Source organism: Macaca mulatta, chromosome X, assembly GCF_049350105.2.
Source record: "Macaca mulatta isolate MMU2019108-1 chromosome X, T2T-MMU8v2.0, whole genome shotgun sequence".
Lineage (NCBI taxonomy): Eukaryota > Metazoa > Chordata > Mammalia > Primates > Cercopithecidae > Macaca > Macaca mulatta.
Window position 1 is genome coordinate 45,114,598 of NC_133426.1, and position 16,626 is coordinate 45,131,223.

Here is a 16,626-nt window from a genome sequence, read left to right on the forward strand (position 1 = left end):
CTCCAGCAAATGCTGAGAACACTCTACGCCAAAAGTAGGGAGAATTAGTATTTACAGGCACCCGGGGTCAGCTTTGTGGACCTGCAACCAATGCAATCACAGGTGGCTTGAGTTTGGTTTAATATTCTGCTGTCTTGTCTTGAGATTCTTAATCATTGTTGGACAAGGGACCTCATGCTTTCATTTTGCACCAGGCGCCACAAATTGTGTAGCGTGTCCTACGGGCTTAAAGACAATGGCTGACATAATTCATAAAAATACCCTAACGCCTCGAATCAAATTCCGGGGGACTGAGAATACACAACACGTAATTTCTTTCCGCCTGAAGTCACTGGAGTGTTGACTCTCCTGTCTCCTGGCTATTGAAGGGAAGGCATAGTTCCTGAGGAAGTGACTCTATCCCATGTAAGGCCAGTATGGTGTATGAAGTACTCCAAGTGAAAAGGGCTAAAGAACGCAGTCATTACCCTCAGCAAGAACATTTTCCCAGCATCTGCTCTGGTTGCTATGGGGAACACTTGAGGCCAGGAGTTTGAGACCAGCCTGGCCAACATGTTGAAACCCCATCTCTACTTAAAAATAAACAAACAAACAAACAAAAAACAAAAATTAGCTGGGAGTAACACACCTGTAACCCCAGCTACTCAGGAGGCTGAGGCATGAGAATCGCTTGAACCCGGGAGGCAGAGGCTACCGTGAGCCGAGGTTGTGCCGCTGCACTCCAGCCTTAGCAACAGAGTGAGACCCTGTCTCACAAAAAAAAAAAAAAAAAAAAAAAAGAAAGAAAGAAAGAAAGAATGCAGAGGAAGCAGGATGGGCAGAGGGACGTTAAACTGTGAGGCAAGTCTTGATCAGCTTGGTGGGGAGTTCTGGAAGGAGAATTGCCTGTTAGAGTTGTTGCTCAATGGGCCAAAATTGCTGGGCCTTTGCACCTCTCCATGCCTAGTTACTCGGTCTAGATATGCCTTAGGAAGGGTGTGACCTCTAGTGAAGCCACTCTGTGTGGCTGAGGCAGAGCCCGAAGGGCCTGATGGCTTAATGCTGCGTGTCAACCATGCTCCTGCACTGGGAAGAGCATTGTTTCTTGAAGGGAGAGCTGGGTGGCCCAGCTCCGTGTCCACCACAGGGTGAGTGGGGGAGGGTTAGCAGGTGGCTGTGGGGAGGGGGGAAATGTTCCGTGAAGGCAGCTGAGTGGGACCTGTGGTCTTCAGGCATGTTGACAAGAACATCTGCTCTGTTGTGAAGGTGTATGAGAAAAGGACTCTGTGATCTCCTGAACCCAGGAAAAGTCACTAGCTGGGGAACTATTTCTAAGTCACCCCTAAGCATGTGTAGGACCTGCCTGACATCTGCCCTGCTCTCCTTAGCAGCCAGCTTGTATTAGGCCATTTTTGTATTACTATAAAGAAATACCTGAGGCTGGGTAATTGATAAAGAAAAGAGCTTTATTTTGGTTTATGGTTCTGCAGGGAGTACAGGAAGTGTGGGGCTGGCATCTGCTTCCGGTAAGGGCCTCAGGAAGCTTCCAATCATGGTGGAAGGCGAAGGGGGAGCAGGCGTGTCACACGGTGAGAGCGGAAGTGAGAGAGTGGGAGAGGTGGGGGAGGGAGGTGCCACACTCTTTTAAGCAACCAGATCTTGAGTGAGCTCAGAGAGAACTCACTCATCACCTCCGGGAGGTCACCAAGTCATTCCTGAGGCAACTTCTCTCATCACCCAATCACCTCCCAGCAGGCCCCACCTCCAACGCTGGGGATCACATTTCAACATGAGATTTGGAGGGAACAAACATCCAAACCATATCACAGCTTACACAGAATTTTATTGTAATTTATACTAAAAACCAATCTCCCAACAGCTCCTCAGGGGACAGCTCGCCAGTTTTCTCCTTTACTCCATCCTGGGACTCAGACAAGTGGGGCACAAGGTCTCTTTCTGCTGATACAGGTGGGTCCCAAGTCTGCATTTCCTGTCTGGACTCAGCATCACCAAGGGTTACATGATGGTTTCGAAGGAATGTTGCTCAGAATTTCAGGCGACTGGTCTGGAGGAGAGAAGGGGGCAAGTGCTCACCTTGAATCCATGCAGGTGGACAGATGTGTGGTGGAGGGATTCGAGGGTTACCTCAGACCACGCACTGGCCCACACAGGGCCAAAGTCACGCATCCTGTGGAGGCATTTTGCGGTGGAAACACACCTGGATGCAGGGAGAAGGGCTGGGGCCTGGCTCGTGCGTCAGAGGGTCTCTCTGGTAAGCCTTCGTCCTCCATGGGACTCTGGAGGATCTGGAGGCTGTGGCCTCTCTCCTGGTCTCTGGTCAGGTGGCCAGCTGGGAGGACAGCTGCAGTCAGGCCAGCAGGAGAGGGACTGCGGCTGTGCAGGTGAGAAGGCTGTTCATCCTCCAGACCAAGCCAGAAGGCAGCCATTTCAAAGCGTCTCAGGCAGCCTAAGCTTGCTGGCCAGTCCACAAGCTTGGCCAGTCATCTTCACTGTCATGGTTGCCCTGGGGCAGTGCCTGTAGCAGTCAAGAGACAAACCCAAAAGGGAACCAGGTACTCCACAAAATAAGGCTTTTCTGGAGTCCATTTTTGAATGGGAGTGAAGGGACCAGAATTGGGTAGCACAGGTGAAAGTCGGAGGCGGAAGGGGAGGGCAACAGGAGCCTCCTAATAGCAACAGGGCTCCTCTGATGGCTGCCTTTGCCTTGAGGACACCCTGACAGCCTTGCTGAACCTTTCTTCGATTTTGAGCTTAGCAAGCTCCTGCCGGACCTTCTCTCCTTCACTGGGGCTCAGCTTGCAGGGGTTCTGGAAATATCTCCGCAGATCACTCTTCCTCCCTGGGCCTCAGTTTCCTTATCTGCACAGTGAGGTCTGTTAAGCCAGGTCTTCTGACTTTATTTTTGTTTATTTATTTTGAGACGGAGTCTCGCTCTGTCATCCAGGCTGGAGTACAGTGGCGTGATCTTGGCTGACAGCAACCTCTGCCTCCTGGGTTCAAGCGATTATCCTGCCTCAGCCTCCCGAGTAGCTGAAATTACAGGCACGCACCACCACACCTGGCTAATTTTTGTACTTTTTAGTAGAGATGGGATTTCACCATGTTGGCCAGGCTGGTCTTGAACTCCTGACCTCAAGTAATCCACCTGCCTCAGCCTCCCAAAATGCTGGGATTACAGGTGTGAGCCACCATGCCCAGCCTGTTTTGACTTTAAAGGAGGGGATTCAGATACCTGAATCTGAGGTAGAAGAGGAGGTAGACTGAGAGGTTCCTGGGGTTAAAGGCTGGCAGGGAGGCTGGGCAAAGGTAGAGAAGAGCCCCCTGCTTATGTTTCAGGGGCCAGGGCAAGAGAGCACGTGGAAGCCTACATACCATGTGGCTAAATATTTCAAAAGCAAACAAACAAACTGTTGAATCAAGTATGTTCTATTGATTGACCTTGAAAAAAATATTTTTCGGATGAGTGACCTGTAAGGCCAAGTTTAAAGGAAAATTCCTAGACTCCTTAGAGTCCCAACTTGGAGCATGTGGTGTGGAGAGAGCTGGTCCAGGGCCTCAGCTGTGGCTACAAAAAGAATGTTCTCCCACTCCAGATCTCCTGCTCTAGGGAGCGGGGCTGACCAGGGGCCCCTGCTGCTGTGCTCTGAAATCTATCTTTGCTGTTTCCGCCAACCACTGAGTGCAGCAGGGATGCTAACGGGGTCTATTTGTGGGAGACACAGGGCTCCTCTGATGGTTGCCTTTGCCTTGAGGACACCCTGACAGTCTTAGTGAACCTTTCTTCGATTTTGAGCTTAGCAAACTCCTGCCGGGCCCTCCTTCACTGGGGCTCAACTTAATGGTCCTCCCAGTCTTCTCCGGCTCCCTCCTACTTTCCTTTCACACAAGCATTGCCCCTAACAAATCTTTGTCCCGTTCACTCTATCCTGACACCTATTCTTGGAGGACTTGGGCTAACACATTGGTCCCCCACTGGCCCCCCCTTATCTTCTTACCTCTGGCTTCTTCCCACACCATGAGAAGCTCCATGCACAGGTGTATGGAGCCTCAGGTACCAGGCTGTAGGCGGTGGCAGGCATGTCCCCATGGCCTGCAGTCTCCTCATCCTGTGATGGTGTGGGGAGTGAGGCAGGGCCATAGGGAGCAGGAAGGGGACCCCTCTTGTCTGAGTCTAAGGTGGTAGCGGCAGGAAGCCTGTCTTTCCCCTGCCTTCCCTCCACTCCAGCCTCCTGACCTGCACGGCTCTTTCTCATGCTCCCCGCCTCTGTGCTTTTCCAGAACACACTTTGTAACCACCTGGGATGGAGGTGGTGAGCGTGTGTCCCAAGACCCATGCTTGGGATATACGCTCAATGGTGGTTCCATCTCTGTCTTCTTTCACACTCAGGAGAGTCTGGTGGAGAATAGAGGAAACTGAGGCTCAAAGACATTGAGTGAGCGTCCATCCCCAGTTCTTCTGATGCCCACCCCGGGCTTTGCCAGGATGTCCCAGCCAGCAGAGACAGCCACATGGTATCGCACAACTCCCCTCTCAGTCCCTGAGAAATGTGCCTTTCTTCTCATCTTTAAAGAAGTGCTGCTTCTTTCAACCTTGCAGCAACCCGACAGGGGGAATGGAGAGCCAAGCGTGTTGTCCCCAAGGCCAGCTAGACACCAGCCCTTCAGAATTTATCGTTATATTTGCAATCCGGGTAACGATAGGCAAATCTAGAGTCACAGGTTCTCAGGGGCCTCAGGATGTGTTTCAGCCAGCTGGCGGCTCCAAGGACTTCTGGGTCTGCGCGGGTGCTGTCCCCACACTGAGCAAGAGCGGAGTCTATGTCGTCTTGCACTGGTGAGGGGAACCTCCCCTGGAGAAGTCGAGGCAGCAACTTCTGACACACCAGCACCAGGCTCTGCTTCTCAGAGACACTTTCGCAGGAGGGCAGCTGGGCCTGGCAGCCGGAAACCAAGCAGCTAAAAATGTCTTTATTCTCTCCTGCTCTGGTGGCTTCTTGGCTGCCTAGAAAAGAAATGAGAAATATTATACACCCTGCCACCTGGGCTCCTTGAGGGAGGGCACCACTAATTAGAACTACTGGTTGATGCTGGGTGCGGTGGCTCACGCCTGTAATCCCAGCACTTTGGGAGGCCGAGGTGGGCAGATCACTTGAGGTCAGGAGTTCTAAACCAGCCTGGCCAATATGGTGAAACCTTGTCTCTACTAAAAATACAAAAATTAGTCGGATGTGGTGGCGCACATCTGTAATCCCAGCTACTCAGGAGGCTGAGGCTGGAGAAACATTGAACCCGGCAGGCGGAGGTCACAGGGAGCCGAGATTGCACCACCGCACTCCAGCCTGGGCAACAGAGCGAGACGCCATCTAAAAAAAAAAAAAAAAAAAAAAAAAATTACTGGGTGAACTAGTACAGTCTCCTGGCATTCCCCTGTCACCAGGAGATTTAGGACTCAGGGACACAGAGGCTCCTTTTGAGAAGCACGTGGAAGGAATCCACTCTGCTACAATAGAGTGAGGCCTGGGCACGGAAAACCCACTTACCCCTACCAGAAGTTAGGCTGGTAATTGTAGGGATCACATCCATATTGTTAGACTCTCATTATTACTAAATTAGGGAACTCAGGAAATTATTGGGACTGGTTTCATTCGTGCCTTTAAAATGCAAAGTGAGGGCCAAACGCGGTGGCTCACACCTGTAATCCCAGAACTTTGGGAGGCTGAGATGGGCAGATCACCTGAGGTCAGGAGTTCGAGAACAGCCTGGCCAACATGGCGAAACCCCGTCTCTACTAAAAATACAAAAATTAACTGGGTGTGGTGACAGGCGCCTGTAATTCCAGCTACTCAGGAGGCTGAGGCAGGAGAATCACTTGAACCCAGGAAGTGGAGGTTGCAGGGAGCCAAGATTGCACGACTGCACTCCAGCCTGGGTGACAGAGTGAGACTCTGTCTCAAAAACAAAAACAAAAACGAAAAACAAAATTAAATGCAAAGTTAGGAGAAAAAACAAGTAATCCCAAATATGTATTCAATGAGTTGTAGTGTGAATGACATTTCATGATTTACATATCCGGAATATTCTGGAATCAGCCTCATTTCTTCTGATTTGATTCTTCTTAATAAAGGCAAATCAGGAAATAAATAAGTGTGGTTTAATTTGTCTATTTTTGTAAGCTTTTGCATACAAACAAAATCAGAAATTAGAAAAAAAATCCTTTGTCCTCTTACTGGGCTCAGAAAATTTGGTGAGCATTAGAGATTAGGGTGTTCGAAGGGTTCTAGAACCCTGAATGAAACTTTACACATAGTGAGAAACACAATTCAGTCATCTGCCTCATTCGGTTCCATGCTTTTTTGCTTTGAAAACTTTATACAGAGCAATTGTGCCAAAATGGATTGCAAAATATACCAGTAAATCAACCTGATAATTTAAGTTTTAGATAAAGGGTAAAAGCATCTGATGAGAAAGACTCTGAGAGGGAGATGGACCCAAAAGGTGTGTGTGTGTGTGTGTGTGTGTGTGTGTGTGTGTGTGTGAGAGAGAGAGAGAGAGAGAGAGAGGAGAGAGAGAGTGAAAGAGAGAGTGAAAGAAAGAGAGAGAGAGAGAAAGAAAAAGAGAGAGAGAGAGAGAGAGGAGAGTCAAAGCAGGTCCTGGGCCACATAGACCCAACTGCACAACAGCACTGCCCTGGGAGGGTGCAGCTGGGGGCTGTGCCACTCTGCACAATGCTTCTCATGGACAAGGTCAAATCCACTTCCCCTTTGGAGATGGAGTTAGAGTAGAAATTCAAATAGGAGTGAGGGACATTTTACATGAAATCCAACATTCTCTGAACTTGAGTGGCTCTCACTGTGACACGCGGAGATGGGAAAGGCCCAATAGTGTGACCCCTGACCCACCCTTCCCTAGCTCCTGTCACCCTGACTTCCCCTCTGACAGCTGTTCAGCCAGGCCCATGCTGAGTACCTTCCTGCTTGTCGATGACACCCACTGCACTGGCATCCCGGATGAACAGATGCCCGTTGTTAAAGACGCCGAACATGCCTGCATCAATATGGGTGAAGTAGAAGAAATAGTTCAAATCGTTGCTCCTCAGAGACTCCAGGACACCCAGGAGCTGGTAGGCAAGGTCGGCTGCCTGATCTGGGGGTGCACCATAGAATTCCTGCAGCGGTCTGGTGCTGGTGCTGACGAGGAATCTGCCACAGGAGCCCAGGTACTGGGGCAGCGGCCATCCCTCAGCCCCAGGGAAGATCTGCCAAGCCAGAAGGAGGAGGATTAGAGAGAAAAATCTGGTGACAGCTCTCTATCTATTTATTATCTATCCATCTATCTCTATCATCTATCTATCTATCTATCTATCTATCTATCTATCTATCTATCTATCTATCATCTATCATCTATCTATCATCTATTATACCTCTAACTCTATCTACCTATCTCTATTTATTATCTATCTATCTATCTATCTATCATCTATCTATCAATCTATCTATCTATCTATCTATCTATCTATCTATCTATCTATCTATCTATCATCTCTCTATCTCTGTCCCTCACTGCAAGTACAGAAAGATCAGCATCTCAAAACACGTCAGCGAAGAGTCTCTCAACCTTTTTTATACCTCTGGGAACATGGCAGTGCCCCGTCCCTCCTCTTCCCCATGTTTTAATTCTATTACAGATGGGAAGATTCAGAAAAGGAGGCTGCTGTCATTTCTTTGTAGTAGACTGAATTTCTTTCTTTCTTTTTTTTTTTGATACGGAGTCTCGCTCTGTCGCCCAGGCTGGAGTGCAGTGGCCGGATCTCAGCTCACTGCAAGCTCCGCCTCCTGGGTTTACACCATTCTCCTGCCTCAGCCTCCCGAGTAGCTGGGACTACAGGCGCCCGCCACCTCGCCCGGCTAGTTTTTTGTATTTTTTTTAGTAGAGACGGGGTTTCACCGTGTTAGCCAGGATGGTCTCGATCTCCTGACCTCGTGATCCGCCCGTCTCGGCCTCCCAAAGTGCTGGGATTACAGGCTTGAGCCACTGCACCCGGCCGTAGACTGCATTTCAACAGAGTTCCTCCAAGTAGGGTATGAGAATGTTAATGGACTTGCCACAATTTTAGATAGTATCGGGGATTCAGGGAAATTATGTTTAAGAGTTGTACAGTTGAAAAAAATAGGATTATTTGAGATTTCACAGATATCACTGCTTAGGAAGAGGCTATGGGAAAAATAATAGAGGATCAACTTAAGTCTGATTTAAAGCAAAACTTTTTTTTTTTAAAGCGACAAGGTTTTGCTCTACCGCCCAAGCTGGAGTGCAGTGGCACGATCATAGTTCACTGCAGCCTCAAACTCCTGGGCTCAAGCAATTCTCTCACCTCAGTCTCCTGAGTAGCTAGGACTTCAGGCACGTGCCTCCGTGCCTGGCTACTAAAGAAAAATATTTTTAAAAATAACAGCAACTGGGTACAGTGGCTCACGCCTATAATCCCAGCACTTTGGGAGGCCGACGTGGGTGGATCACTTGAGGACAGGAGTTTGAAGCCAGCTTGGCCAACATGGCGTAACCTTGTCTCTACTAAAAATACAAAAATCAGCCAGGAGTGGTGGCGCATGCCTGTAATCCCAGCTACTCTGGAGGTTGAGGCAGGAAAATCACTTGAACCCAGGAGGCAGAGGCTGCAGTGAGCTGAGATCATGCCACTGCATTCCAGCCTGGGTGACAGAGTGAGACTATGTCTCCAAAATAAATAAATAAATAAATAAATAAAAATAAACAGTACAGGTACCTCGTTCTGGGACAGGGCAAAAATCATAAGGGTGGTCTGTGGGTGACTGAAGTTTTGGGAACTACTATACTGGCCTTAAGCCTCTCTCCTGCCAGCCATGCATGAATCTGTCTGGCTGGGGTAGCTACATTCATCGTACAGATGTTCCCCAACTAACTGGAACCTTTCAGACAGCCTAAAACTGGCCTAGGGAAGCATGAAGCCCTGACCTGTCTCCTCTGCCTCCTTGAAAGAGGTCCGAACCTGTGGATTTGTGAGATGAAAAGTGGGGAGGAATCCTGGCTAACCTTTTCTTGACTATTTATTGAAGCAGCTATATCTAGAATGGCTACATCAGCACTTTATTCCTTGTTTTCCTTCTTTAAAAAATAAAGGCATCCCCTTTTCTGATGGTTTTCTGCAGTCCTCTGCCCATTTTAACCCACATAACTGCACTGTGAAGAACCCGTGCCCATTTGAGTTTCCCCTGCCTAGAGGGGACCTGTTTTGTTTTTTTTTTGTTTTTTTTTTTTTTGACAGAGTCTCTTGCCCAGGCTGGAGTGCAGTGGTGTCATCTTGGCTCACTGCAACCTCCACCTCCCGGGTTCAAGCGATTCTCCTGCCTCAGCCTCTTGAGCAGCTGGGATTACAGGCGCACCCCACTGTGCCTGGCTAATTTTTTTTTGGTAATTTTTAGTAGAAACTGGGTTTCATCTTGTTGGCCAGGCTGGTCTCGAACTCCTGACCTCAGGTGACCCACCCGCCTTGGCCTCCCAAAGTGTTGGGATTACAGGTGTGAGCCTCAGCACCTGGCCCGGAGGGGACCTTTCTTACTATGTACCGCAGAGGGAAGTCCTGGGCCTACTGTTGTCTACAGGTGCGGCCACATCGCCATTCCTGGGTTCCATGCCTTGCCCTTCCTGGGCAGAGCCCAGGGCTGAGTCCCAGCCCCATGCTCTCATCCCACGCCTCTCAGGAGCCAGGCCTAGAAGTAGCCAAAGTCTGGGAGAAAAGATCTGTGAGAGTGCAGGACAACTGGCAATTCCTTTTCCTTCTCTAGTATTTCAAAGGCCAATGTCGCCAGGCAGGTTTTAGCGGGAAGAGTGTGGCCTCTGAGGGCCACACTCTGAGGGCAGATGGCTCTGCATTTGGGTTCTATTGCTGATGTTGGCTAAAAGTGACTTGGGCCGAGTCACTTCACATCTCAGGACTCCACTGAATCTCATCTGGAAAAGGGGACAATAATAATATTCTCAGGGGGTGGCTGTGAGCGCTAAATGAGATGATGTCAAACCTTCAGCACAATGCAGGTGACTGAGTAAATGAGAACTGTTATTATGTGTTCAGTCATCATCCCTTTGGCCAGTGTTTATTAACTGTCTTTGCTGTGGCTTCTTCCTCCTCTACCTGCGCCTTTCCCCCCTCCTCTTCCTTCTCTTTCCTCCTTCCTTTCCCTCTCCTCCTCTCCCACCTTCCTTCCTCTTCCTTTTCTTAGTCCTCTTCTTCCTCCTTCTCCTCCTCTCCTTCCTCTTCTTCCCTCTTTCTCTCTCTACTCCCCTTCCTTTTCCACCTCCTTTCCCCCACTTTCTAGTTCCCTTTGTGTCCATGATGTGACCCCTGTGTCCTTACCCTTGAGGTCAGGGGTCAGTTGGAGTGATTGGGCTCCACATATTTTATGGGTGTTTGTTTCCATGTTAAGTGTCTGTCTCTACCACTGGACTGGAAGCTGCATGAAGGCAGGAGACACCATACTTGTCTGGTTGACCAGTGTATCTCCAGGCCCTTAATGCATCTTCATTTATTTGACCATTCCCCTGTGTATGGACATGTAGGAGTTACTTCCTTTTTCTCCCCCCCTCCTTTCCAAGCATAGCTGCAAGGTACATCTCTGGGTGGGTCATTCCTTGGCTATTTCTCCACTTCCTGAGCTTGATCCCATCTGATTGATCTTTGAGGCACAGGTCAAAGTTGGCCTCCTTCACAAAAGCCCTTCAGGGCTGCTCAGGCAGTGAAGGTGGCTACTGTTCCCCCCTATCCCCATCCGCCTCCCAGCTCTGGGCTCCCACACCTGTTTCCTCTACAGCAGCCACAGCACTTTCACACTGCAGAAGCCAACACATGCCAGAAAGGACCTAACACGGGCTAGTGGCCCCAAGACAGGCAGTAAAAGGAGGGAGAGAGCTCAATCCAGGGCGGTTTCTGCAAGTCCAAGATTGACCCCCAACCTAGAGGGCTTGCCAGGTCCTTGCGTACCTGTAGGAGGATGGGGTGTGAGTTGACAGCCAGCGTGTAGAGCAGGCGCAGCTTGTCGCGGTCTGTGAAATGGTCCATGAAGATGCTGCCAGCGTCGGCCACCTCTGCATAGCGCCTGACCACGCGATCCAGGAGTCGCTGCGAAGGGCAGCGCAGGAGCGGACTGGCCAGGCCCTACGCGCAAGTGGGAGAGAGGTGGGAGAAGACAGAGGGATGCTAAGCTCTTGTGGGGGATTAGCAGGAGGGGGAATGGGCAGACCCTGTGTTGGGGGTGAGGGAGACCTTGAGGTTGGGGGGCCAGGTGAGGCGTGGGGGAACGACCTACAGGGGTGGGAGTTGCGGGGTGGGAGGTGTTGGGTAGCTCCGCCCAGGGGGAAGAGGGGGCAGATCCCTGTGGCTGGGGAGAGGAGCCAGAGCACTTCTGCGGGGGCGGGATGGGAGGCCTCCTCCCCCACCACAGGCTACACTGGGGTGGGGCACAGAGACCCAGGGAACAGAGAAGGGAATGCGCTCTCTTGGGCAGCACGGCAGGAGGGCACTCGGCAGGCCGAGGACAGGGTGGGGAAGAGGAAGAATGGGAGAGCCGGTGGACCCCACCTTTCCCCAGCCCTCAGCTGGCCATCTGAGTTTTGCATTGCCTGTGTCTCTACCCACCATTGCCCCCCCACCCTGCCCTTGGAAAGAAGGCTGATCCCAGGTTGAATTCATTCCCTGCCATGGGCTCTTTCGATTCCTTCTGCCATTTGACTTCGATATCACAACTATGAGGCTGCACTTGAGCGTTTTTATATGCACCACTGTGTTCTTGGGATAAGACTTGGAGATACGAACCTAGGCTTTTTTTTTCATGAATGTTTCCAGTAGTTCTTTACAGACTAATACAGATGCCACTAACACCATGCGGGTGTGGTAGTTTGGATCTGTGTCCCTGCCCAAATCTCATGTGGAATTGTAATCCCCAGTGTTGGAGGAGGGGCCTGGTGGAAGGTGATTGGATCATGGGAGCAGATTTCCCCCTTATTGTTATTATGATAAGGAGTGAGTTTTCATCCTTCCTCTTCGCCTTCTGCCATGATTGTAAGTTTCCTGAGGCCTCCCCAGCCATGCTTCCTGTACAGACTGAAGAACTGTGAGCCAATTAAACCTCTTTTCTTTATAAATTACCCAGTCTCAGGTAGTTCTTTTTGTTCTTTTTTTTTTTTTTTTTTTTGAGACAAAGTTTCACTCTTGTCACCCAGGCTAGAGTATAATGGTGCAATCTCAGCTCACTGCAACCTCCAGCTCCCAGGTTCAAGCCATTCTCTTGCCTCAGCCTCCCAAGTAGCTGGGATTACAGGCATGCACCACCACACCTGGCTAATTTTTTTGTATTTGTAGTAGAGATTGTGTTTCACCATGTTGGCCAGGCTGGTTTCAAACTCCTGATCTCAGGTGAACCACCCACCTTGGCCTCCCAAAGTACTGGGACTACAGGCATGAGCCATGGTGCCTGGCCTCAGGTAGTTCTTTACAGCAGTGTGAGAATAGACTAATACAGATGCTAGAAGACTTCTTGAAAGATAGTGAGTTTAAGCTGAAGCCTGAACCTGCAAAGAGGGTGGAAGAGTATTTCATGCAGAGGGAACAGTATATGCAAAAATGTTGAGAGGAGAGAGAATGTGCTAGAAGCTACAGGTGGTTAGGGCTTTTTGAAGCTAGAGTATCACTAGTGAGAGTGAACAGAGAGGAATCCCAAAATGGAAGACAGATGAAGTCATTTTAAGGAATTTTGATTTTATCTAGAAGGGATAGGGGACCACTGAAGCCTTTAAGCAGATACACATTTTATGCTCAGCTATACGTTTTAGGAAAGCGATTCTGGGTTGTTTTGTGGACAATAGATTCAGAGGAGTGTGGCCAATACTGCTAGTTATTGGCCCCTGCATTTTAGCTAGGCATATGGCCACCCCAAATAAAGATTTCATTCCCAGCTTCCTTTGCAGCTAGGTGTGATAATGTGACTAGGTACCAGTCAATGAGATATAAGTAAAAATTTCTGAGAAGAGTCCTTAAAGGGAGAGGATGTAGCTTTCTTCACTTTTTTCTTCCTGGCTGGAATGTGGAAGTGATGGGTGGTGCTCAGGCAGCCATCTTGGATCAGGGCACAAGTAGCCTGGATCCCTGACAATCATGGAGCCACTATATTGGCCTTGGACAGCTATGTATCAGTTTCTTTTATGTTTTTTAAAAAGTGTATTTTGGCCAGGCATGGTTGCTCATGCCTGTAATCCCAGCACTTTAGGAGGTCGAGGTAGGCAGACCCCTTGACTCCAGGCATTTGAGACCAGCCTAGGTGACATGGTGAAAGCCTGCCTCTACAAAAAAATACAAAAACTAGCCAGATGTGGTGGTGCATGCCTGTAGACCCAGCTACTTAGGAGGCTGAGGTAGGAGGATCACTTGAGAACAGAAGGTGGAGGTTGCAGTGAGCCATGATTGTGCCACTGCACAGCCTGGGCAACAGAGTGAGACCCTGTTGCAATGAATTAAAGTGTATTTTGATCTTGTTTAAGCCACTGTTACTTGGATTTGTTGTTACATGCAACTGAACTTAATCCTAACTATCACAGGAGGAAATAATGGAGGCAGAAGGTCAGTTAGGAAGATGCAATGATTGAGGTGTGAGATGAGAGAATGCAAAGACTTGAAGATATCTGTTGGTAGCAGAATATACTAGTCTTAGTGATAAGCTGAATGGCTGGGGGCTGTTGGTGAGAAGAAAGGAGGTGTCAGAGAGAGTACTCAACGTGAGGATGGATAACAAGAATATTGTTTGCTGAGGTGATTTTAAAACATGTTTGCAAACTCTTTGTCACTTCTCCCATCAAGGGATAGAGTCTCATTTCCCTCCCCTGGAATATGGACTGCCTTTGGTGACTCACTTTTGGTGGATAGCACGGTGCAAGAGTGAAGATACAAAACACTGAGCCTAGGTCTTAAAAGGTGATACAGCTTCTACTTGGTTCTCTCTTTGGATGCTTGCTTTTGTACCTAGCCACCATGCTGTAAGGAAGCCCAGGTCACATGGAGAGCCATACGTGGAGATGAAAACCAAGGTCTCCCACTCACTGCAGCAGGGCTGCTAACTGCCAGCCAGCCCCAACTTGCCAGCCATGTGATTGAGCCATCTTGGAAGTGGAACCTCTATGCCCTATAGAACCACCCCAGCTGATGCCACATGGAGCTTGGTGAGCCTTTCCCACCAAGCCCTGCTCAAGTTGCATATTCATGAGCAAAATAAATGATTGCTGTTTTAAGCCACTATGTGTTGAAATGGTTTAATACACAACAATAGATAACTGATATATTTGCTGAGAAGGTTCTGAACCACCTCTTTAACTACAGCAGGAACAGGCTTAAGAGACCATTTGTACTACCCCTTCCCTTTATGATGCAGGCAGCTCCTCCCCAAGGTCCCACTTACAGAGTGAGACCTTTGTCTACTTCTGTTTGGCATGTGCTGGCCATGTGCAAACCCACAATTATATGGCCAATGGCAAGCAGAATTGGGAAACCAGCCATTTCCGATAAAATAAGGTTTCATTTCAAACCAGATACACCCATTTTGGGGATTACCAATTGCTTTGGAGTTTCTAAATCACTTCTCGCATCTGCATACATGGGCAACAGGGCTAACTTACCACCTCCCAGTGAAAAATAAAAAGATAACCAAACCGTGGACCTCTGTTGCCCCTCTCCCTCCCGTGCCTGGTTTCCTCATCCTTGCATTTCCTGTCTGGTGCTATCCCTTGGGAAGCCAGCCAACCAGTCAATGTCTCCATCGACTGGAATTTTGCTTGGCTATGTTGTTACTTGATAGGGGCCTTTGGTTCAGGGTGATACTGAGAGTGGCTGTCACAGTTCTCTACCACAATCCTTAACAGTCTGTAAGACGGTCGATAAAATTTAGCAGACATGTTGCTGTGATGGTTAATTTTGTGTCAACTTGGCTAGGCTGTATTCCCCAGTTATTCAATCGAATGCTAGTCTAGGTGTTGCTGTGAAGGCATTTCATAGATGCGATTAACACCTACAATCAGTTTACTTTAAGTAAAAGAGATTATCTAGATAATCTGGGCGGGCCTGATCCAATCATTCAAAGCCCTTAAGGGCAAAACGGATTTTTTTAAGGAACAAGGAATTCCATCTGCAAACTACAGCATCAGCTTCTGCCCAAAGGTTTACAGATTGCTAGTATACCATATGGATTTTGGACTTGCCAGTCCCTACAATCATGTAAATCAATTCTTTGAAATAAATCTGGACATGTATATGTATCTCCTACTGGTTCTGTTTCTCTGGTAGGACCCTGCCTGATAACACTAGCTAAAGGAAAAACACTTGTTAATTACAAAAACGGACAGCAACTAAGACTGAAATCTAAGTTTGCTTTCATCTTGGAAGCTTTTAGTGAAATCTGAATAGAGGAGAAGTAACTTCCCCGAGGAGTCATTTGACCTGCGATTGGCTTTCATCCATACCCCGGAGTGTTTGCTCAAAACACATCACCAGCAATCAGCAGTGTCCTCATTTAAAGGGTTCTTACCAGAATGGAAACGTAAAAGATAAATAGTCTTGACAGATGATTTCATGACTGTGATGGAGGTACTTAAAAAGTAAAAGAGATATGCTTTTGTTTCCCTCTAGAAGCTAGAGATAAGACAGTTCATCCATCACTAGCGCAAGAACAGGTTTTCCTTCAGACCAGACCAAAATTTAGAAGTTATGTGGACCTTCGGTAATGTCAGAATTGCCCTAGCTCCTTATCAGGTTCTGTCTCATGGGAAGACCTGTCCAGACGGAGAATCTCGCCAGAAATAGATGACAGTGGGATCACATCTGGATTGGGGTGGGCTGAGCAATGGCCCCATCTAGGGGACCACAGTGTGGTGGAAAGAGCTGGGGCTCTGGAGTAGCCATCAGAGAATATTGTGCAAAGGTAGCCTGTTGCTGGTGGGCCTGTGTGTAGGTGAATTCTGGAGGGTGGCATGGGAGCTGCATGTGAAGGCTTGATGCAGAAGCCTCTTTAGTGACTACTATTTGAAAATGTGGTTGGTATAACACAGTTGGGAGAAGGCTAACACTTTCTGTAAGTTCTAAGTGCTGGGCCCTATGCCAGGCTTTTTCACTGGTGTTATCTCAGCACACACAGGAACTTTAGTTCTCTCTGGCCCTGGTGACAGTCCTGAAAATTTAAAATGATTGATTAAAAAAAGGCTTCAAAAGATTTGTGGAAAACGTGACATTAATTTTCGCAGCCCTGGCAGGTAAATGCAAATGGTAGACAGCGTTATCCAGTGATCTAGTAAAATACTCCCATGTTCCAGATGGCAATAAGGACCGGGAAGGAAGTGGCTTGTTAAAGATCATGCTCCTGGCTGGGTGTGGTGGCTCACATGGATGCAGCTGGAAACCATCATTCTCAGCAAACTAACACAAGAACAGAAAACCAAACACCACATGTTCTCACTCATAAGTGGGAGTTGAACAATGAGAACACATGGACACAGGGAGGGGAACATCACACACAGGGGCCTGTCGGGGGTTGGGGGGCTAGGGGAGAGATAACGTTA

At 48.6% G+C, this 16,626-nt stretch overlaps 1 protein-coding gene across 3 annotated transcripts in view; it reads right to left on the reverse strand.

Annotated features, from left to right (window-relative positions):
- Positions 1–1,427: 1,427 nt before the first annotated feature.
- The window catches only part of DIPK2B (divergent protein kinase domain 2B), a 54,851-nt gene continuing 39,652 nt past the window's right edge, over positions 1,428–16,626 (reverse strand). The window contains exons 3-5 of one of the 3 annotated variants that reach the window (XM_077989576.1): positions 11,015–11,188; positions 7,041–7,255; positions 1,428–4,998 (exon numbers count right to left, since the gene is read on the reverse strand). In XM_077989576.1, coding sequence (XP_077845702.1) covers positions 4,662–4,998; positions 7,041–7,255; positions 11,015–11,188 — 726 coding nt within the window. In that variant the 3' untranslated portion in view covers positions 1,428–4,661. Of the gene's footprint in view, positions 5,003–6,966; positions 7,256–11,014; positions 11,189–16,626 lie in introns of all 3 variants that reach the window. The other 2 variants (XM_001098371.5, XM_077989577.1) reach the window with 2 other exon arrangements.